Source organism: Chionomys nivalis, chromosome 17 (assembly GCF_950005125.1).
Source record: "Chionomys nivalis chromosome 17, mChiNiv1.1, whole genome shotgun sequence".
Taxonomy (NCBI): Eukaryota; Metazoa; Chordata; class Mammalia; order Rodentia; family Cricetidae; genus Chionomys; species Chionomys nivalis.
Window position 1 is genome coordinate 48,124,090 of NC_080102.1, and position 24,850 is coordinate 48,148,939.

Below are 24,850 nucleotides of genomic sequence, written 5' to 3' on the forward strand. Positions count from 1 at the left end.
TTTTAAAGTCTAGTTTTTTGAGTTCTTTATAGATTTTGGAGATCAGACCTTTGTCCATTGTGGGGTTGGTGAAGATCTTCTCCGAGTCAGTAGGTTGCCTTTTTGTCTTAATGACAGCGTCCTTTGCTTTACAGAAGCTTCTCAGTTTCAGTAGGTCCCATTTATTCAATGTTGCCCTTAATGTCTGTGCTACAAAGGTTATATGTAGGAAGTGGTCTCCTGTGCCCATATGTTGTGGACTACTTCCCACTTTTTCTTCTATCAGGTTCAGTGTGTTCAGATTGATATTGAGGTCTTTAATCCATTTGGACTTGAGTTTCGTGCATGGTGATAGATATGGATCTATTTTCATTCTTCTACAGGTTGACATCCAGTTCTGCCATCACCATTTGTTGAAGACGCTTTCTTTCTTTCATTGTATACTTTTAGCTCCTTTGTCGAAAATCAGGTGTTCATAGGTTTGTGGGTTAATATCCAGGTCTTCTATTCGATTCTGTTGGTCGACTTCTTTGTTTTTATGCCAATACCAAGCTGTTTTCTTTCTTTCTTTTTTTTTTAAAGGTATTTATTATGTACACAGTGTTCTTCTTGCATGACAGAAGAGGGCACCAGATCTCATTCTAGATGGTTGTGAGCCACCATGTGGTTGCTGGGAATTGAACTCAGGACCTCTGGAAGAGCAGCCAGTGCTCTTAATCTCTGAGCCATCTCTCCAGCCCCTACCAAGCTGTTTTCAATACTGAAACTCTGTAATAAGAGTTTGAAGTCAGGGATGATAATGCCTCCAGAAGTTCCTTTATTGTATAAAATTGTTTTGGCTATCCTTGGTTTTTTGTTTTTCCATATAAAGTTGATTATTGTTCTCTCAAGGTCTGTGAAGAATTTTGTTGGGATTTTAATGGGGATTGCATTGAATTTATAGATTGCCTTTGGTAGAATTGCCATTTTTACTATGTTGATTCTACCCATCCAAGAGCATGGGAGATCCTTCCATTTTCTGGTGTCCTCTTCAATTTCTTTCTTCAATGCCTTAAAGTTCTTGTCAAAAAGATCTTTCACTTCCTTGGTCAGTGTTACCCCAACATACTTTATGCTATTTGTGGCTATCTGTAGGGAAGTATACATCTTAATTAAGGGAGCCATTTTAGGGTTGGCAAGAGACTTGACTCTAGAGGGGTTCCCAGGAGTCCAAGGAGATGTCCCCAGCTAGTTCCTTGGGCAGCTGACAGGAGGGAGCCTAAAATGGCCCTATCCTATAGACATACTGATGAATATCTTGCATATCAACATAGAACCTTCATTTGGTGATGGATGGAGATAGAGACAGAGACCCACATTGGAGCACTGGCCTGAGCTCCCAAGGTCCAAATGAGGAGCAGAAGGAGGGAGAACATGAGCAAGGAAGTCAGGACTGTGAGGGGTGCACCCACCCACTGAGACAGTGGGGCTGATCTAATGGGAGCTTACCAAGGCCAGCTGAACTGGGTCTGATGGAGCATGTGATCAAACCGGACTCTCTGAACGTGGCGGACAATGAGGGCTGACTGAGAAGCCAAGGACAATGGCACTGGGTTTTGATCCTACTGCATGTACTGGCTTTGTGGGAGCTTAGTCTGTTTGGATGCTCACTTTCCTATACCTGGATGGAGGGGGGAATACCTTGAACTTCCCACAGGGCAGGGAACCCTGACTATTCTTTGGACTGGAGAGGGAGGGGAAGGGGAGGGAAATGGGAAGAGGTGGAAATTTTTAAAAATAACAATAAAAAACAATAAAAACACATAGGCACACAAATAGAGACAGGGAGACACAGACATGGGTCACTTTTGATACAAGAGTGCCAACTTTATTGAGCTCGGGGAAGCTTTATATAGGGATCCTTAACTGGTAGCTACACCCAACTCTCGGGCTCTTTCAGCTACAGACCCAGAAGCCACTCCCCTGCCATCAGGGTCTCCTGCTCAGAACAGCTGCAAACACATGAAAAGCAAGCAGATCACAGGGAATTCAGGTTCCGGGGGTCCACAGCCCCCAATAGCTCCCAACAGGGAGTTGTCTGCATAGTACTGTATTGCAGGCATGGAAGATGAAAGTGTGAAAAGGATACGGTGGCTTCTACCAGGTTTCCCAAAAGCCCTCAAGGTCATTTCCTGTGTGGCAGCAAGTTCCCTGCAGGGAGAGGCCACTGTATTAAGCTGAGAAGGTAGAGCCTAAATTGCAGTGGAGGCCCTGGCAATTGGAGATAATAGAAACAAGAGTCTTCATAGAGGAAAATGGCAGGCACAGATAGCCCAAGAGTGGCCACATATGACACAGGCCCCTGAGGTGCAGATTACTGAAGGCAAGTGAAACTCAGAAGGTTCTAGCACAAGTCGCAGAGGCTAACATGGTTCTACAAGGCTAGGTATTCAACCTGCTGAGTCAGTCATTCTTAGATCTCTATTTCTCAGTCTTCCCATTTGGAACAGGAAGCTTTACTCCGTATGATTGTATGTTAGAAGTATGTTTTGTTAATGTTGATTTTTAAGGGGGTACAAAGTTAGATTTTCTAAAGTCTTAAACTATACTATCTTTTGAACAATTGGGACTCTAAGACTATAGGGACTTTTAAAGTTGGACTGAATGTATTACACATTTTGTGACAGACTAAAGAAGCCAAGGACAGAATGTTAGGGTTTAATATGACATCTCCCACATGTCCACATGTTTGAACTCTTAGTACCCAGCTGGTGGGTGAGGTATGAGACACATCTGAGGGCCTTTTGGGAGACTGGATTATTAGGCCCAGAAGACCGGCCTAACCCCAGATTCTAGTCTAAGCTTCTCTCTGTTTCTCATCTGCAATTGCAGGATGCCAGACACAAACTCCTGCTGTGACAGCGCCAGCCCCACTTGCCATGACCCTCTTCCATGGCACTGAGTTCCCAAACAAACACTCTCTGAAAGCCACAAGCCCCAAAACTCTGCTTATTTCCACTGCCACAAAAAATCTTGGTGGGATTTCACAATTCTAAAAAGATCCTTAGTGACAGTCTTTGAAAGTGTGTCTTGAGTACAGTTAGGACTTGAAGATTGTCTAAGAATATCCAGTACTGTTCATGTAAAACTGGAAAAAATAATCAAGTAACAAAATTAGATTTGTAGTTATAACTGTTTCATTTCAACTTTGTGTTTATACCCATTTGCTGCTAATTAACAAATCAAGTCCATGCTAGATCAATCTGAATGGCTCAAATAAATTACAAGACTACTATAAATAATCAGACACTATCTATGCTTTATTCTCAAAACCTCCTTCATTTTGTGGGCTTCATGGTGCTGCACATAACAATTCACACACTACCCTGGAGCCTGTATGCTTCCAAATTGGCAGGACTTCACAAATAACAGTAAACAAACTTTTTTTTCTTTTCACTGAAAATAAAGAGCCTGTTAGAGTCAGAAGATTCTTTGCAATCTACTGAATGAAGATTTAAGTTAGCTTAGAATGCCACGCCAGGATTTTTTTATGTTGTCTCTGAGTCAATATTCAGTGTTTATCCGACAAAAAGAAAATCTTCTGAATGTATGTGAAAGACCAAGAACTAGGCTCATCACCAAGCACAGCAAATAAACTTAATCAGAGATGGTGCAATGCTGCATAAATCTGAAAAATAAACTTTCTAGTTAAAACAGAGTAGAGTAACTCCAGACCCCTGAAACCCAGGAATATTGTCTGTGCAGCTCTGCCTTCAGAGCTAGTTACTCAATATTCCTGTCGCTATGGGTATTCATCTACTTCTCATATGCTTTAGCAATAACTGTATGAATGATCTGCTTACTGAAAGTACTCTATCATAGACCAGTGGGGAAATAGCTACACAATAGCACTGCCAAAAAGGTAACACTGGGGTTTTAGTCACCTGATATATTCTATATTACAGAAAGTTACTTGATGATGGGTTTTTCCATTTCTATTATTGTCTCATAACTCCATTTTAACAGTATGCAGTTGAAATAAGAAAATTGGGCAAGAGAAATGACTCATTGGTTAGGAATGCTTTCTGTTCTTCCAGAGGCACGAGCTTGGTTCCCACACCCATATCAGAAGGTTCACAGTTGCTCATAACTCCAGCTCCAAGGGGTTCAACATTTTCTTCTGGCCTCCCACACACAGACATGCACACCAAAATTTAAAAATCAATAATAAATTTTTAAAATAAGAAAATTGCTAAACTGAGATTTGGTTGTGTTAACTTAACTCTCCCTTGTCACTAAAGACCATGTAGAAGATCATCACTGCTGACTGACACATGACAATCATGATAGCTGATCATGACACAAGGACCGGGAAGGGGGCTGCATAAAGAAAATGTCTCCATGTGTCTTACTTTTAGTATTTCAATTTACTTCCTACTGATTTATGATCAGCAAATAAACAAACGTCTGTGCTACCTCAAGACAGATTCTGTGTATACTTATAAAACAAACACCACCAAATAAACAAATAAATGCAATGAAGTGTGCTTGGTTTACAGGGAAATAAAACACTAAAATTTTCTATCAGTATTGGGTGATTTGGAAAATGTTACTTGGAGTCTTGTGGTTAGAGTGGATAGACACACTCTGACAGAAACAGACTGACTCTGTTGAAATCAATGAGGCATTCTGTACATGTTAGTCTCAAACTAACTGGCAAAGTACATGAAGACTTACACCAAATTCATAGGATAGCATAGGACAGTTTCTTTGAAAACTGACGCTCCATCTTTCTAACAAGTCTCTCTCTCTGCATGTGTGTGCCTCTTTGTCTGCCTCTGTCTGTCTGTCCATCTGTCTGTCTGTCTGTCTGTCTCTCTCTCTGTGTGTGTGTGTGTGTGTGTGTGTGTGTGTGAGAGAGAGAGAGAGAGAGAGAGAGAGAGAGAGATTGATTGATTGATTGATTGATTGATTTCCCCAAGCCTCTGACAATCTTGCATGCAAAGTTTAAAACTAGAGATTATAGAAGTGTGGTGATGATAAATACCCCTTGCATCATAGAGTTTATGTACCAAAAATTTTTGAACAAAAATAAGACAATTTATTTGCATGCTGGGGCTTTTAAAAAGGACAAGTGTCAGGAGACTTCTTTCTTTTTTTTAAATTGATTACCACTTACCTCTATATTTTTCTATGATCCCCTTCCTGCCTATCCCCTCCCCATTCAACCTTCTTCCACAGTCCCCATGCTCCCAATTTACCCAGGAGATCTTGTCTTTTTCTATTTCCCATGTGGATTAGATCTATGTATGTCTCTCTTAGGATCCTCATTGTTGTCTAGATTCTCTGGGATTGTGATTTGTAGGCTGGTTTTATTTAATTTATGTTTAAAAACCACTTATGAGTGAGTACATGTGATAACTGTCTTTCTGTGTCTGGGTTGCCTCACTCAAAATGATGTTATCTAGCTCCATCGATTTTCCTGCAAAATTCAAGATGTCTTTTTTTTTTTTCTGCTGTGTAGTACTCCAGTGTGTAACATACCACGTTTTCCTTATCCATTCTTTGGCTGAGGGGCATTTAGTTTGTTTCCAGGTTCTGGCTATGACAAACAAAGCTGCTATGAACACAGTTGAGCACATGTCCTTGTGGCATGATTGCACATCCTTTGGATATATACCCAAAAGTGGTATTACTGGGTCTTGAGGAAGGTTGTTTCCTAATTTTCTGAGAAATCGCCACACTGACATCTAAAGGGGCTGTACCAGCTTGCATTCCCACCAGCAATGCAGAAGTGTTCCCCTTAACCCACTACCTCTCAGCAGAGTTCTTTCTATGGAGGCTGTTTGCATGGGAAAGTCAGACATTTGACACACATCTATAATTCCAGGAACTTCAGAGATGGAGGTAGGAGGCTCATCAATTAAATGGCCCTCTCAGCTGCATAATAAGCTCGAGACCTTGCCTCAAAAAGACTAAAATAAAGCAAAAAAAAAAAATAGTGTGAGGGAAGCAGTATGAGGTTTGTGGTAATGTTTTCCCAGTACTGGGAATCAAAGCTATGCAAGGAACTCTGCGTGAGTTATCAGGAAATGAATGAACCCTGTGAACAGCAGAGCAGACAAGAACATTTCTACCACCCAAGAAACATCCTTTACACTCACTCTTTGCCAGTTGATCATTATAGCCAGGGCTAATGGCTGGTAAGATTTATGTGCCTATCATTTAGTTTGCTTGTTGATGAACCTCACGTAGACCCACGGAGCACAAGCTACTTTTGTTTCTGCTGCTTTTAGGCAGCAAGTCTTAGTCTTCACTGACCCGGGCTAGAGTATAGATGGGAAAAAGTGTCTATTCACAATCCCGAGTATGAAAAACACTGCTTTCAATCTTTTCTAGAACTTGTCAGTGAAATTATCTTGTTGGTGGGCAAAGAGTCATGCTTACATTTATTTAGAAATGTAAACAATTTTGTATTTTCCATTTTAGCTGGTGTGCATTTTTGATAAAGTATGACTGTAAAGTAGCATGCCCATTCCAACTTGCTAAAGTTACTGCTTAGAAAATTTTAATGGTATTATAATATCCAGAGGAATGGCACACCCTCTTTTATTCTTGGAATTAATAATGGAAGCTTTTGTGTTTTTTTCTTAGCAAAATGAGTCATAACGACCTCATTAATTTTATTAATCTTTTCACAAATCAGCTCCACTGTCTTTCTATTCTTACACCTTCTGTGTTTTACTGTTCTAATCCTTACTTTTGAGTTTTCACAACGTCAACAATTATCTCCCCCTTCCCCACCTCATCCTTCTCCTTCTCCTCTTCCTCCTCTGACAGGGTCTCAATATGGTCTGGACCTCATTGTGCAGAACTTCTAGCCTAGAACTGATTAGAGATCTGCCTGGTTCTGCCTCTCAGTCCTAGGATTAAATGTGTGAGCCATCCAACTTGCCATTATGTTAGTTTCTTAGCTGGATCATGACTTTAAGCCCTTTATCTAAGATCATAAGTTAAAACTATGTGTTTTATTATATATATATATATATATAATATTTTCAATTTATTTTTTTCCAGTTTTCCCTAGAATGTGTCCTAGTTACTTCTCTTGCTTGGATAAAACACCATTACTAAGGTAACTATAAAAAAAAGTATTAAATTTGGGCTCATGTCTTTAGAGGCTTAGAGTCCACAATGACAGAACAAAGCACGGCAGTGAGAACACCTCAGTTTGCATCTTGATTGAAGTAGGAAACAGAAAGAGACATTGGGAATGGTGTAACCATAAAGCCTGTCCCCAGTGACACACCTCCTCCAACAAGGCCACAGCTTCTAATCCCTCCCCCAAAAGTTCCACCTACTAAGGAGCAAGTATTCAAACATAAAACCCTATGGTGGCCACCACAGATCTATAAGTTACTTAGAACATATTGTTTCAATTTCTAAATATTTGGGACTTTCTTAACAATTTTATGTTTCTTAATTTCAAATTTAATAATGTAAGCACACGGGCTCAAAATGTAATATAATTTCTTTATTTAAAACCTTACTAACATGGATTTTATGCTCAGCACCTGGCCAATGTTTACAAAGAAAGCCTGAGAGAAACTTGACAAATTATAAACATTGTTGGATGTGGCAGTCAAAAATCAATCAAAAGACAAGGAACTTAATGGTGTTATAGTGTTTCTATAATACATTACCTATTTTGTTTAACTGTTCTATCCTTTGGCAATAAAATATTTAAAAATCTCAGATTAGTATCTAGATTTGCCTGTTTTCCCATGCTACTAATTTCTATTGAGATAAAGCACACCTTTTGCCATTTTGTCATTTTGAAGTATGCATCTGTACACTATCACAGGCTTGCGTGGTGTTAGGTAACCAGCACCCAGTCCCTTTTGATTTCCCTATTTTGAAGCTCTCCCCGTGTATTCCACATTGTTATCATCGCGGTACTCTTGGTAAACGGGCTTCTGATCATTATGGCCCACCCTAAGCTCTACTGACAGCACTGTAGTCCACTCTGCAAATCCCACTGCACCCCAGTTTTATTTCTATATTCCCATCTTTTTACGCTTTTATCTAAAGCACAAAACACCTTTTAGGCAGTGTCTATTTGTGTCCTCATTTGGGTATACAGTGATAGTTTTTATGCTTCTAGATCTACCCTTTAACATTTAATATAAGGTACCTTGCTTAAGCTACATTTTAAGTGCACTGTTTAGCTATGTGCTTTCCATCTGCCCCGTCTGGTATTTATACCTGCGCTTTTACTACCTTACATTTCTATAGCATATCAAACTATTTTAAGTATTCTATATTAATCCTTACAATGGCGTCTTAGCTATTTCCTTTACTATGTTCTAGTGGTTGTTCTAAGAAAAAAAGAATGCGTTATCTGTTGGTCTGCCAAATACTAATGTGCAAACCACAAATGCATAATTCCATTCAATGTGCCTGCTTTGTTACTGTCATCTTACAATGGATGAGAGGTTACAGAGGTCTCCCACATATTCCTACTCTCCCCACATGCTTCCTCCCCTCTTATCGACACCCCCACCAATGTGGCACATTCATATGATGAATCAGTCAACTGTATGGATGATCAACATTACCCATAGTTCACTCTTGAAAGAATCTAGTCCATGAGTTTGGACCGATATACAGGAGTGTATCCACTGTGATGCTATTGTACAGCTATTATCATTCAAGATCCTCTATGTTCTGGCCATTAACAGATTTTTTTTTCACCCTGTCCATGGTGTAGAATGGTCTTCCTCAGGGAGCTTTGTCTTCTACAAACCTCTCTCGTCATTGCCAGCCTTCATTTACTTTTTACTTGGGGAGACTCAGAGAACTGAAGGTGGGAGTGCTTTTTATTAACAGGATTAGATGGATATAGAGGCTGAAGTTAATGCTTTCTGAAAATAACAGCAAGTACTGTTTAATATCATTTAAGAGTTTTTAAAGAATTTTCATAGCTATTCACTCACTCAGTCCATACAATAACACCACTGCTGAATTTACCAGCTACGTGAGGATATGAGACCTTAGACTAAACAACTCACACCATGAAAGTGAGCCTTCATCTCTATTTCCTGGTACACTAGAATATCTTTATCTATCTTCTATGTCTTGATTCGATCAGTAGCATATTATAGTCATCTTAAGCATTCAGATTTGCAATTTTATCAAGCTATTACCCCATAATTAATATGTTTTCCAAATTAATTCTGGTTAAAATGGTAATTTAATGATTTTATGATAGAGCTTAACTCAAATTATATTATTTTATATATAGTCAGTAATTACTAATTATCACAAATTATAAGGACATTTCTTGAGCATGAATTTGTTTTCAGAAAGCATTACCTTCCAAATGATATACAAATAACATTCTTTCAATTAACATTCAAATAACATCTCACTGATGAGGCTTTTAAAACTGGTAATAACATAGGAGTGATTCTGGAAGAGAGGAAAGCTCACTACTTCACCAATACAATCAGTTTCTTTGGAAAATTATGTAAGGAGACTCATATGCATTAAAATAGAAGAATAAAAATTTATGCTAAAATTATCTGAGGCTTGCAAATAAAATCAAACTTACAATATTCTTAAAACAATGAATAACTATTTAATTTAAAAAAAAAAACAAGATAGTGCTATGCCACCAACGGATTCAAAGTTTTATTCACCACATTGCAGACTAGCCTTCCATTGCCCCTACTAAATTTCCAGATGGCTGAAGCTCCTCCTTATCCCCTACCTCTTTGATCAGATGTGACTGTCTGACTGACGGGGTATATATAGTGTAAATGACATTTTCCCATCTGTGTAGACAATGTTCGCTCCAAGAGCTAAAGACCATCTAACAAATACCCCAACACCAGGCATAAGAAGCCCCTCTTTTGAAACTTTGGTCAGAGTCCTCTAACAGCCTCCCAAAACATTGTAAGCCATTGCTATTGGCCTCAGTCACCCCCAGTGGTGGAAGGTAAGTCCCTATTGTTGAAGACACCATGTATTTCAGACTTCAGACACAGGGAGGGCCCAGAAGACCCAAACTGGATCTCACCTGAAACCCTCCTCAATGAGGATTAGCTTTCACAATACCAGAAGGTATCATACAAGCTTCCAAAGGAGAAAAGCAACCAACAGTCCTGCCCAGCCATGAGACCTAGGAACTACAATAACCAGCATGGCACAATAATTCTAAGAATGCATTAGTGGCACACACACCTTGTTGGTAACCAACAGCTCTCTAATTGGACTTAAGACCCACACAAAAAGAGGGAAAGTGTGCCTAATACTGGAAATGTAGCATTCGCTTGATCCAGGGCCAGTGATATCATGGATCTTGGAGGAGAACCCTACCACTGCTACTTTACTGACCCAGCATTGTCCCTACTATTTTCTAAATCTTTGTTCTTACAGGTGCGTGCCATCCTCAGTCGCTGTCAAGGAAACTTCTCCTTGCAAAAGATGAAAGAAAATCACTACGGAAAATCACAGCCAATCCAAGTGCAGAGTTGTGAAACCGGTCCCTGCTGATAAACCGACAACCCAGTTTTTTCACACACGGCTCAGGGATCATTGCTGAAGAGGGGGTAGAAAAATTGTAAGAGCCAGAGGAGTGTCCGGTGAGATTCTGTCTCCTGTGACTGTCAGAAATGACAAAGTCTCAGCAACATAAACTCCTAAACCTGACTGCTGGAGGATGACATCAATAAATATGCTGAAGCGGATGGAGAAAAGGACATGAGGTTGCAACCGTGCATAAAGAACTACAGGCAACTCAGGAATGCTGAGTGGGAAAATAGTCTTCCCCAGGGAAGAGCATACCAAGTATTAATATTATTCAATATTATTCAGTATTAAGTGGTCAACTATGAAAATATATATGCAAGTAACATATAGACTGAGAAGCTTGTATTTATATATTTAGTAATGTGTACAGACACATATATGTAACAATTATGAAAAAAATGAGGCCATGAATTTGAAAGAGAACAAGGAAGGGTATACAGGAGGGTTTTGGAGGAAGGGAAAAGAACGAAGAAGTGATGTGAATATATTATTATCTCAAAAATAAAAACAATGAAAATATAATTACAGTTCACCTATAATTTTTCACTTTAAAAAAGATGTCTCCATATCCAGCTGATAACACTAGGTACTAGAAATTCAGCTGTTTTCTCTAGTATTTGCTACTTTATGTCCCCACAGCATAAGGTATGGTCAATTTCTTCCCACATGTTTGGGGAGAAATTAAGCCCAGATGGATCACACAATTTGTTCCATATCTGTAGGTAATGAATAAACAGTTGAAGGACCGATTTGGATTTGGGGCTAGGATTATGTTCCCACAATAGTTACAGTCATTTTCCCTCTCTGGGGATTTTCTGTATCACCCTATGCTACACCCTCAGCCACAAACGAATACAGACCACAAAGCATTTGTTTTCCTTTAGCTTCTCTTGTGACATAGTGACAGTGGCACTCATGCATCAGAACAGTAGAGAACTATGAAACTCATTTATGAAGTGTGTACTGTTTACCAAGCACTGGGTTAGATGCTAGGAATATTTTAGTTTCTACAATAATCTCACAAAGTTAAGTATTTTATTTTTTGCTTCTATATTTTGAGTAGGAAATTAAGCTCAAAGGGCCAGCATGATTTTTCCCAGATCTGTAGGTAATAAAGGAGCAATAGAAGACAGATTTGGATTTGGGTTGGATTTTATCGCCCACCTTTAAGGGCCAGTGACTCCACCTTTACAGAAGTACCCCACACTTATAAACATTTTACTCTGTGATCCTCCTTGATATCCTAACCACTACTGAAAAAATGTTAAGTGATTAACCTTTCAGTAGAAATGTGGCTTAAATATTATAGATATTATATACTTCAATATATATATATATATGTCACAATAAAAGTTTACCAAAATGCAATAGACAACTTAGAATTGTATGTGTACATGTAAGCATTGACTTGCATGTTTCAAATCAAAGCTAAAAAAAATCAAATTAAAACAGGAGTAGCAACAAACTTCCTCTTTCTTTTCATTTACAGAGTAGAAAAGAAAGAACAAAGATCCTACATCAGTTTCCCAGCAATGTCAAAGTCTGTAGAGACCGACTTCTGCAGGAGAAAGCTAGGGAGCAGATCTTTATTCTAGTTGTGTATCTGGTTTAGTGAGCCTTGAGAGAGGCAGACCCTCACCGACTTCATGTGACTTCTCATAAAGCTTTATCACAGCTTATCCTAAGCCACACGGCTTGTAGTACTGTTGGTAAAGCAGTTCAGGTTCTCCTGTCCCCACCACACTGGAACCATCCCCTCGAGCTGCTGGACCGTCACAAACACTGTAGAAGCCAGGGCCCAAGTCTCTCAATTGATGTTCTTACAGAACATTCTTACATAGTTCATGCTGAAAGAGCATTTGTTATAGTAAGCAAAGACACAAAGATAAGTTAAGCACCACTGCACAGCCTGGTGTGCAATTTCCTAGAATGCTTAGACGAACCTGCTGTTTCAAACACTATAAAGCAAAGAATAAAAATCCTGTGCCCTCATCTTTAAGCTTTAACACAAATTTATTTTTACAAATATGATTCACATAATTAGTATTAACATTTATCTTCATATTATCATTCTCATTTATTTCGATTCAAAGTTATGATCAAGTAATAATTTTATATTTCAATTTCACATAGACACCTTTTTATATTACTAAGTTATTTTAAAATGCTGTTTCTTCAGCATGAGAATGCTTTTTCTGCCCCAAAAGGAATCTACATCTGCAATTTATAAACAAACAGCTTCTCAGTCACTCCTGTAACTCAAAAAACTCATGTATATCTGTTACATTATTAAATGTGTAAAAGATTAGACACAGTATGAGAAATATCACCAAAATGCTTTAGAAAAGCCAGTCTTCTGTAAATATCAATTCTTAATGGGAGGTTTCTTGTCTATCATTAAAATAAATACGTATTACTTGACTACTTTCAATTTTGCTGAATGCCACCTACTTGGAAATTAACTACAATGATTCAAGATATCTCAATTTTTTCCAATGCCTCAGCATTGTAGTTTATCAGAATCCAAGATAAGAACTATTTACCAACCTCCATCCATCCTTCTGCAGATAACTGAAGGCTCCGTCGACAACACTTGCAAAAAACTGTCCCCCTGTGATGAAGAGGGTATTGATGGTGACCAGTCGACCTCGCAAGTTGGGTGGAGAAACCTCGGCGATGTACACGGGCACTGTCATGGAAGCAAGGCCTGCAGGGAAGAACCAAAGCAAACGTGAGGTATCTGTGCAAGCTCCATCGTCACTACACTTACCCGTGCTGGGTTAAAACACACATATAAATTCAAGCTTTCACTCTACTCTGAACACAGGTTATCACAGGCTCAAGATTTTGTTTGTGACTGACATGGGGGTACTGCATATAAGCAAAGAAGTATGTGAGGTTCCAATCTCCAAATACTGTTTTTTTTATATACTATTATTTAAAGAAATTTATTTTTATTTTATTTTATTTTATTTAGTGAGGTATTATGTAGCCGGTCATGAAAGCAGTAGGTAAGGAAGAATGACATTGAACTTCTGATCCTCCTGCCTCTACCTCCCAAGTTCTCAGCTCACACTGTCATTTCAAAGCCCACATACAGAAGCACATTAACAGTCATAAAAAACATTAGTGGGATAAATATGTTTTACAATTTTACAGACTGTAGATATGAAATTATGTTCCAGAAAAATGATGCAATTGCTAAATTATTTTAGTCTATATGGAAATGTAATCAGACAACAGTGAGAATAATATACTATTCAATAATTTATAACAACCATTCGAAGTCTTTGTTTAGAAGAGACATACCAAATCTTTAAATTGGTTTACTGATGAGAATGTTTTATTAAGTCAAGTCATTCAATTGTCCACTCCTATATTTCTGTGGCAGCTTAAAATGATGGAATGTTTTCTGCACTTCTGAAAAATAGATGATTTTTAAATTGATTTTATTGAGTTATACATTATTCTCTGCTCCCCTCCCTTTCTCTCTCCTCCTTTTCAACCCTCTCCCATGGTCCCCATGCTCTCAATTTACTCAGGAGATCTTGCCTTTTTCTACTTCCCATGTAGATTAGATCCATGTATGTCTCTCTTAGGGTCCTCATTGCTCTCTAGGTTCTCTGGGATTGGGAATTGTAGGCTGTTTTTTTTTTTTTTTTTTTTTTGCTTTATGTCTAAAAGCCACTTATGAGTGAGCGTTATGGGGCTGGGAGGTGATCAGCAAAGTGCTTATATTGTTATTTATTGAACTTCAAGATTTATGTCTCTAGACATATTAAACAATCCCAAGATTAGATTGAACATCAAAACTGCACAACAGACCCATGTAGAAACGTTTTTTAAGGGACTGGTTTGTGCTGAAGAAAGCACCTAGAAAACTGTTGCTTCCAGTCCAGGGGCCTTGCATTTCAGGGTCCCTGAATCTACCACCTTCCATATTCAGTGACAGCTGTCTGCAGTTGGTGACAGCCACACCTGCACTTCTCAACAAATGACTGATTGTCAGTAGTGACAGAGATGGACCCCAAGGGTTCATGCAGACTGGACATGACCACTAAGCCATCCTTCCCCTCAATTCATCAGCAGTTTCTGTTTGTCCATCACCAACCTAAATCACATAGTTCTCTCTCACGCAAGTACTGCAGGTTAATTGATAGTACCCTGGAGCTCTAATCTCTCTCATCTTCTTCCTTCTCTAGACAGAGGTCCATTTCCATCCAGTGTTTTCAACTTCACTAAACTCCCTGATGATACCACAGCAGCCTGCAACCTTACCAGTTTACCTTTTGTTAAATTTTAATTAGCCTTATCCATCTTCGAGTCAGGCAGCAAGAATAAATAGACAAACAACAAAACCCTGGAAAAATCCACTGCATTAAGGCAAACATAGAAGCAGTTAAGCTTTCCTGGTGCTCCTTGCTCCTTTAGCGCCTGCCAGCATACGTAGAGACACCTATGGTTTATAAGTTTTACAACGTGAGCAAGAAGGAATATTAAACTAAATCGTCCCTGTCTTAGTGCGGCAGTAGTGCAGCACAGACTACTCTAAAATGCCTCTGTAAAACTGAGAAATAAACATTTTCAAAAATATCAACAAGTTGGTTATATTTTCCTCATTTCTTTGACTATGGGACCATCCCAATAAAATTTCATAAATAAGCACTAATTTACGATGGAGAATTTTTCTACACTGGTCTAGTTATAAACAATCATTCCATTTCTCAGCCACATAACCCACGAAATCAGAACCACACATTTAAGCAATACATTCTTGTCTCCATACCACAGATTTTACAAGACTAGAAATGTAGACATGTCCTCAGGCCTTTAGAAAGTTTGATGGTTTCAAATGAATGCCAGAGGGCTGAAGGTTAACAGATGACAGCTGAGAAAGAGACCAGAGAACTAGAAAACCTTAAAGCCATTGATAGGTAGAGTTAGAAAGAGCCTTGCAAATCTATCCTAATCTTCAAAGAGATTGAGAAATCTCAATGGATTATTAACGGGGTAAAGCACTTGAATACAGAAGGTAGTCAATACTAGCCACGATCAGATTGAAGCACAAGATAAAGTCCGAGACAGCTGGACTCAGAAGTGGCCTGTGAGGCATGCAGCAGGTGATAAGTATAGCTCCCTGGGGGTATAGGGGTTAGCTACATGTAGTGTTCCAGTAGCCCGCTTGTGCAGCTCAACTCAGAGTCTGCCAAGACAGCTCACCTCTTTCCTTCTTCCCCCTGTATGGGAGAATCTGGCCTTGTCAGCTTAGATTGCATATTATGTCATTCTAGACAAAAAGAAAATATGGGAGACAGAAAAATATATGAAGACAAAATAAACCTGATTCAGATGAAAAAAAAAAAAAAAGACAAGAGAAAGTTTAAAGGAAGACACTTGGGATGGGTCTGGGAAAAAATGCAAACAAGAACTCGGCTTTGAGGGCGGATGTGAGGGTGACATATTTTGAGAGCTGCTAAATTACAACCTACTTGCTTGTTCCCTGCAAGGCCCGGACTGATTTTCAAGGGCTCTGGATGCCTTTCAATTGTAAGACAACATTTCTTTAAGTACAGCTTCAAACTGAGACTAGGGTAGGAAAAGCTGGAAGTCACACAAATATGCAGGGATCCAAAGGTGACTGTGTGGACAATACACCTAATTGTGATAACAGCAGTAGGTCACTCTCAGAAAGGACATTTGAGAAGATTGCTGAGAGCCACATCCTGAAAAAAAAAAAAAAATCTGTATTTAGGGCACTGTTGGATGGAAAGTCAGACGGTGAACGGTAAATGATGCCTTACCCTTGAATATCACAGCATATGCCTAAAAGTTTCCCTGTCAAAAGGTATTTGATAATGAAAAGCAAATACAGAAAATGCAGAAATTGACACAAAGTTCGGTTTCGTTTTTCAGAATATAACGTCGATGCTAATGTCAAAGTGGTTTCAGGAGCTCATGTCGTCAACTTTTCTTCAATGCTATTTAAGGATGAAGGGGCACACCTCTGCTGAGAACATGATCCTGAGGAAATAGCTCAGAAATATTTTATCTTTGAAGAATGCCGTCTCTCTTTTGTTTCCCTTCTCCCTGTAGTGTGATTTCCTGCCACCAGGTAGCATGTTAAAGAGATTAGATCAATCTGTAAGAAAAATGGGAACTGAGTACAATGAATTGTCTTGTTGTGAGCTAGACAAATTGTGAGCATACATCCAACTGCTCTATGAAACCGGAGAACGAGGAACCTCATGCTCACTCCACTCACTGTGTTCCAATGCGCATACATCACACGCAAGCCCTGCCAATCAACAGTCTGCTATTAATGAAACAACCCACGCAAGCAGCTGATTTATGGATTCTCAAACAATATAAAGCCCAGTCCTAAAAAGCCCCAGACATTTCAGTTATTATTAAGTTACCCTAAAACTCAGAAATAAATAGCATCTGTCCAGAGACAATTCTCACTGTTCTAATGAAGGATTGCTAAGTAAAACCAGCAAATGTGAGGGTCTGTTTGAATCACTATTATGTGTTTGTATAGCTTAACTATAGATTTCAACAAACCACAAGAGCATTCAAATAAGCAATAACTTTATTATTCATATAACATCTGTTGTAAAGACAGTGTATTGAAGCTCATATTTCTGCCCTATTGTAACCCAAAGATGATAGCCTAAGATTTCCAAAATTAAGAGTTAGATGTTTCTGAAATATATATATGTGAATGAGGCAAAACTTTAAGGAGCATTCCATAAAAAAATTATTTTTCCCTCTGTTTGAATTTATTAACTACATAAAATCAATATCTAATACAATATCAAATTTTATTTTATGCTGTGTGTGTGTTTATTCTGTATGTGCACATATTCGTGTGTATGCACATGGAGAGGTTGGAGTGGAGGTCTAGTGTCAGGTGTCTTCGCAGATAGCTTTCCACAGTTTTATATTTTTGAGACAGTTTCTTACTCTAAAGCTCACCGACTAGCTAGACTGACTGGCCAGTAAGCCTCTGGAATCACCCAGACTCTGCCTCCCCAGCACTAAGACGACAGGTATGTACCACCACACACCTTTTCTTTACAAGGATACTAGGGATCCAAACTCAGTTTCTCAGCTTATATAGCAAGCATGTTACTAACCAAGTCAACTCCTTAGCTCCCTCATTCTAATGTTAATAGTCCAAATGAAACATATGAAGTTAACTTGAAGAGTTACAGCAAACATTAATATCTTTCTAGAGTAAATATAACCACAGAAATCCATGGTGGTGTTATTTCCTGGTGTTAAAAGCTTAAATTCTTAGAAAGATAAGGATACATCAAGGGACCTTGTCATCACGCTTGACTTGAGAAGCATTACCGAGACACCGCACCTGGATCACCACTGTGCAAGAGCATCCCCAGCAGCAAACGGACTCACCAGCTGCGTACAGGGGACACAGAAACTGCCTTCCACAAACTGCTGGAAGCCCTTTCAAAGGCTTGAGTCAGAAACATAAGCAATTTCATAACCAAACAGCATTAGCAAACCCTGTTGTGATAGACAAATACCCATGAATCACAGCGGTATCTCAGCACGATAAGCCACGCAGCCACTAATTAGCTTCTGAGAAGTGCCTAAGCCACCTCCCAATAATAATGCTTTTGGAATGAGGATTGTGGTGGCCTGAGTTCATTTCCAAAACCATGGCTTTATTGTCTCTAAAGATGGAACCTTAGTAAAAAGATGCAGGGTCCAAGAGAAGAGGAGCCTTTATATAGCAGTTGTGACCGGTTGGCTGTTACACCTTCATTCTTCTCCATAGCTGTGTCTACTGTTACCAGGTGGCTAGCACGACTTAGAATTGTGCAGCAACTTCCAAATATAACACAAGATGCCTATAACAGAGTCAGTTGTGAGAAAACTACCCCTGGGGATATCTTACAAAATTAACTTTCTAGAGTGTCCAACAGCTCCTAACAAAACATTATATACTGATCATCAGCAACTCAGTTGGATACCATCTGTCTCAGACACACTTGCTCTTTTCAAAAATCCAGTGTGTGTCGGGGCATGGGGGGGGGGGCGCGTGCATTCCTGTACATCTGCTACAGTATGCATGTGGAGGTAACTTGTGAGAATCAATCCTCTTTTCTACCACGTGAGTCCCAGGAGATTGGACTCTTATGTATTAGGTATAGGTTTGTGTTCAGCTGACAAAAACTAGCTAGCACAGATGAAAGGGTGCATGAATATCTCAAGGATGTGACAAGTTGACTGACCACGCCCATTCTATGACCCAGATTATTAACCCCTAGAGCGGGACCCTTGGTTACAACCCTTTCTTGGGAACCACTTTCGCAGTGCAGGAGCTCTGCTTATTTCCTGTCTTTTAATCTGTCACCAGTAATAAAGATCCTTTTTAAAACGCACCCTCCAGTTGTCTCTGAGGCTACTGTCCCTTCACGTTCACTAGAGAAAAGAATGAGAAGTTATTGGCCTGGGATATCTCTGGTGGCCATGGCTTTTCCAGCACCCTAGCTCCCCAAATTATGGCTCACTTTAACTGAGAAGGGCTCCATTAACTCACAGACCCCAAGTTTTCCCATACTGATATAGAATGATGAAAAGGCAGCAGGTAAATGGGTATGACAGGCATAGCTAAAGAATGTCACAGTCTACACTTCTATGTCAGCTGCTATCCTCCCTGCTAGGACCAAATACCTAACAAGGAATAAATTGTTCAGGGCTTGCTGTTTGCATGGATACAGAATAGACAGCAGGGAGAGGGGAATGATGGCACTCTGATGGCTTTTCATCTTCCCTTTAATTCAGTCCTGGGTCCTGGCCTATGCAATGGAACTGCTCACTTACAGGATGGATCTTCCGTTCTCTACTGAACCTCTCAGCAAACACCCAGAGGTGCATCTGAGGTCATTCCAAAGCCAGTTAAGCTGGCAATAAAGAAAACCATTGCAATTTCCGTTTCCAAAGGGTAAATCAACTTAACGCAAGCTACTTACATTTTTGAAAGATTTTTTTTTTAATTTCCCTTTTTTTTTGGCATATTGGAAATAACGAAATCTTTCGGGGACTTACTTTCTTTAGATAGTTACTAATTTTTAGCTTGATCTTGTATTTTATGAGAAATTAAAAATGTAATTTTCTCACATATCCGTTTTCACAAAAACGTGAAGGAAATACCGTTGTAGTTTCCTATGGCCAACCTTTTATTGCTGCTAGAATTTATCTATTATGTCACAACTGACTTCTCACCAACAAGAACAAAGAATACCTTGGCACTTGTGCCTCCTTGCTGCTGAGGAAAAAGCGCCACTCCTCTGAAGTTGCCCTGGGCAGCTCCTGACTTCACCCTTTTACATACTATCTGCCTCTCCAAGCTCACTTGCATCCCTACCCTTTCACCAAGCTTTGCAAGCCATCAAGAGGAGCCCTGTGCAAAGGGCGAAGACATTAACCGCCAAACCTTATAGAATAAGGAACAGCTGGCAGGCTCTGCAATACTTCCTGGTAGACCTTACTTCCGTGTATTAACTAACGTGGAGTTCTGTCGTAAACTGCTGTGAGTTCCAATGCGCAGAAAAGTATCACGCCTCAACAGGACTACAAACCCTGGAAGGTCAAGTTCTATTGTCACGCTCTGGAGGAAAAAAAAAAGAAGAAGAAGAAGAGAGAAGAAAAAAGGAAGAGGAGGAAAAATGGGAGGAGACGGAGGAAGAAAAATGGAGGAGGAAGAAGGAAAAAGAGGGTGAAGAGGAAGAGGAGAAGTAGAAACAGTGTGATGGCGGCAGTAGTAGCGTAGTAGTATGAGCTACATGGCGAGGGCATGGGTGAGCACACAAGCCTTTTGTCCTGCTCCTCCCCCGCCTCCTCATCAACTCCTGAGAGGTCCAGAGCCACCCCAAGGTGCACCTACAAAGTAAGTAGCTCTGCCACCTTATCAAGATTGCTAGTTTTTAAATAAGTGTCATTGCTTGCTGTCATCTGTGGGGTCCAAAATACAGGTTTCTTCAAATGCTGAGACCCTGACCTATTCTGGCAGCACCAAGAAAAATAACTGTGGACCTAGATTTGTGAAGCCGAAAGGAGAAAAATAATCTGTTTCTAGCACAGGGTAAAATGCCTAAAATAGAATTCTAAAAGTTCGTGTCAGAGAGATGATGATCTCAAATGGATTATCTTCGGGTTTCTGATGCTGTTGAAGAGACACCATGACCGTGGCAACTCCTATAATGAAAACATTTAATTAAGGTGGCTTACAGTTCAGAGGTTCAGTCTATTATCATCATGGTGCAACATGGTAGCATGCAGGCCGGCATGGTGCTAGAGAAGGAGCTGAGAATTCTACATCTTGACCCATAAGACACCAGAAGTGAAATGAAACATTGGGCATGGTGAGCACATATGAGACCTCAAAGCCCAGTCTCACAGGGGCACACTTCCTCCAAATAGGCCACACTTATTGCAACAAAGCCACACCTCCTAATAGTGCCATTGCCTATGAGCTTATGGAGGCCAATTAGAATTCAAACTGCCACATGGATAATATAAGAATAGAGATGTAGGAAGGATTAAAGAGCAAGAAAATGTAGGAAAAGTATAACAATCCATGAACTGTATTAATGAAGAATTATTCCCATAAGGAAAAAACTTCAACTCTAGATGTCTTTGTTCAATTAGTTCCACGATATGCAACCTGCTAGGTAAAATTCAATATCCATCCATGATTTTTAAACTCCCTTAAAATTTGAAAGGAATATTTCATAAAAAAATATGCAACAAACATCCTATTTAACCAATTAAAGTATGTTATGAGCCAATAGGAACAAATCAAACATAAATGCTATTCTACTTCTCAATGTAAAAGTTCTAGCCAGTGCACTAATGCAAGAAAAAGGTTCCCCAGCACTCGCGAGGCAGAGGCAAACAGATCTCTGTGAGTTCGAGGCCAGCCTGGTCTACAGAGAGAGCGCCAGGACAGGCTCCAAAGCTACAGAGAAACCCTATCTCGAAAAACCAAAAATAAAAAATTAAAAAAATAGCTAAAAGAGAACATTTCTGCAGTTTTGTAGGGAAAATCATTTATAGATGATATAATTACAAATTTTGTAAAAATAAAAATGTGCTATGGACATTTTATTTATAAAGAGTAGGGAAAGAAAAAAGGGAAGGGGATACAAGCCTGCTGAACGAAACATGGCAAAGGGGTTGTGGGGCAGGTGTGTTGGCTTTTTAAAGGCCGTTCAGTGCATGCGTAGCGAGTCTTACATAGCCATGCTATGCATACATACAGATTACATGGCCACGCTGACCATGCGCATAAAGTCCCTAGAGTCATTAGGCAATTTGCCTGAATGCTCATGGCTCAGGCACAGCTGTGGACCCAGAAATGCTAACACCTGGGGTGACTAAGCATTCCGCTGGAATGCTGATGACCCCGGGACCCCAGATATGATGGCAATGACAACTTTTTTCTTTTCTTTCTCCCTGCCCCCACCCTGAGCGTGTTTGTGCATGTCTTACAGGTAGGCACCTAGGAGTCCCTCTCCCATGAGGTTACTTGATTTGATTGACTCTATTTGATTGTGAGATGATAGGATCTCCCAACACAACCCAGTCTAGCCTCTAACCCTGGATGATTCTCGGATCTCAGACTTCCAAGTACTAGGATCAACGTGTGTGATATTAAGCCCAGATTTCAATTTGTTTAAAAGTTGTGTTTGTTTTTGAAATAGGCTCTGATCATGTGGACCAGGATGGCTTTGCTTTTCTCATGGCCTTGAACTCAGAGTCCTCCTCCCCAGTCCTGGGAGCACATGCATTATGCACACCATACCGAGCAATGATACTCTAATTAGAGTTTAGTAGTGCGACTTCATTTTAAAAAGAAGAAAAGATAAAAGGCTTGCATGGTAAAATGTGCCTGTAATTATACTACTCGGAAGGCTGAGGAAAAGGGATTGATTACTTGGGGTCAAAGTTCAGACAGCTTGGAAATATAAGAGCCATTAAGAAGAGAAAAAGAAATGAAAAAGAAAAGGCTAAAACACAGTTTTATTATATTATTACATGCCTAGATACTAGCAGCAACTTTAAAATAGAATTTTAAAATATACTATGCTATTAATGAAAGAGTTGCTTAAAACATTTCCTTTCCTTTGGACCCACTGGATAAAGGAAAGCTTGGCAACACTACCATGATTTCGTATCTGGCTGGAGGACCAGTAATAAATCACTGTCTCTAACATTTCCTAAAGGAGTCACCTTGAATTCCAGGAAGAATAAACCTCAAGGAAAGAGCTCTCTTCAGACTGAGAAGTGACATCCGTTCAAGCCACGGATGACAGGAGTAAGGGCTTCTTTGGACCACCTCAGAACACGAACTGAAACAACAATGACCAAGAAGACCACACCTAGCTATGTATTTTTGTTCCTCTTCCCAGGGTGGCCACGGTAAAGAAATCTCAAGAGAAAGGGTTGAGCCCAGTAGGAAGGGTCTGTAGAAGAGGCTTTTGCTCAATGAACTGTTTATATTAAGAGCTTGAATACTAACATCAACCATTTTAAAAGTTAGACTATTAAAGAATACCTAAGTATTTATAGTATAGTATGTTCATGAATTCAGTACTATAAAGATGTTAAGACCCAGAAGCATCTTAAATGTGAAATAAATGTTTGTTTCTATCAAAGGTAGCTTGCCACCAAGAGCCTAGTGCTTAAATCTTCCCCATCTTGTAAATATTTGTACATAGTATTTCAAATATTTGTAAAGCTTGTATATTGTGTGAGATTTTGTTTGTGTTCTGACAAATAAAGCTTGCCTGGAGATCAGAAGGTGGAGCTGGTCACTAGTTAACCATAGAGGTCTGGAGGTCTGTATAGACGTATAGACGGGAGAAAGAAAGTGATAAGGCTGGGTGGAGAGCGGAAGTGATAAAGAGGGTGGAGACAGGATCCCTCTGCCCTTTCGGTTTGAAGATTTGGAGAGGTAAGGAGTCTGTGGTGGCTGCTGTTCTTTCACTGATCTTTCAGCTTTTACCCCGATATCTGACTCCTAGCATTTATTGATTAAGACTAATTAGGATCAAGTTTCGCTTGTGTGCAAATATTTTAGTCTCCCCTACTAAGGCTCTGCTTCACTCCCAGAACTTGACGGCCTGGAATGATCAACCAACCCCTCCTGTTCCCTTCCCATCCTTTGTGCCTGTTCTTTTAAAATTAGTCAATCTTGAAAGACTGTGAGATGAGACCCCAGCCAAGGAGGAAATCACAGTCACCACTTGGCCTGTATCAGAATTAAAAACTAAGATTTCCTGTCCCTGTGTGTGTACTTGCAAGCCCATGTTAGGTCATGCTGTACTGTTTTCGCAATAAGCAATTGTCTCAATGAGTTAGTTACTTTAGGGTTGTGAGTTTCTTTGTGTGACACCGAGAATATTCTTTGCCAACAGATGGGGACTGGGAAAAACAGACCATTTGACAAATAGAAGTATCCATAAGAAGGGTTTTTTAAGGAGGAGGGGACTAGTTGATGGCTCACGAGGAAAAAGAAGCTGTCACTGACCTGACCTGAGGTCTATCCTCTAAATTCGTCTTGTATAAGAAGACCACTGTGATTGACAAGTCTAGTGAAGAACAGGACCTTCACCTTCAGCAAGGCTGACTGACAGATTAGCAACTTCAGTAACTGCAGAGAAGTTAGAATGCTGAAGGAACAGTCTAATTTTTATATACATGTAAATATAAATAAATAATATGTTATATATATTACTTATATACCATATATGTAACATAATAGTTTATGCACATATATTTAATATATAGTATATAAATAGCATACACAAATTAGAACATATAATATATAAGTATAAATAACATTTATATATAATATATAAAAATATAAACAATATAAAATCAAGCCTGGACTTTCCTTAGCCCCTTAATTAAGATCTATTCCTTGCCTACGTCTATGCTTGACCTAGCAACTGTCTGACTAAAAGGTAAAACCTTTTAAAAATGTGTTTACTAACTAAATAGACTACTAGAGTCTACCAGTCAAAAGGCTAAGTGTTGTCATACAGTATCTGAGACCTATGGCAATGATCTCCCCACTTTCCTGTAATTCACTTAACCAGTGTTTTCAAAAATGTATTCGAAAAGTGCCCTAATCTGCAAAATTTCTGATCTATTGGTGTAAAACTTCATCAAATGGTTACCACAATAGAACATGAAATTAGGGGTAACCTAAATTTGTGTTCCCAAGTTATGATCATTCATGATTGGCTCCAAATAAACTACCTTC

The 24,850-nt window shown here is 39.4% G+C and overlaps 1 protein-coding gene across 1 annotated transcript in view; it reads right to left on the reverse strand.

Annotated features, from left to right (window-relative positions):
- The window catches only part of Slc2a13 (solute carrier family 2 member 13), a 305,981-nt gene that overhangs the window by 237,609 nt on the left and 43,522 nt on the right, over positions 1-24,850 (reverse strand). The window contains exon 2 of the mRNA XM_057792214.1: positions 13,099-13,258. Coding sequence (XP_057648197.1) covers positions 13,099-13,258 — 160 coding nt within the window. The remainder of the gene's footprint in view (positions 1-13,098; positions 13,259-24,850) is intronic.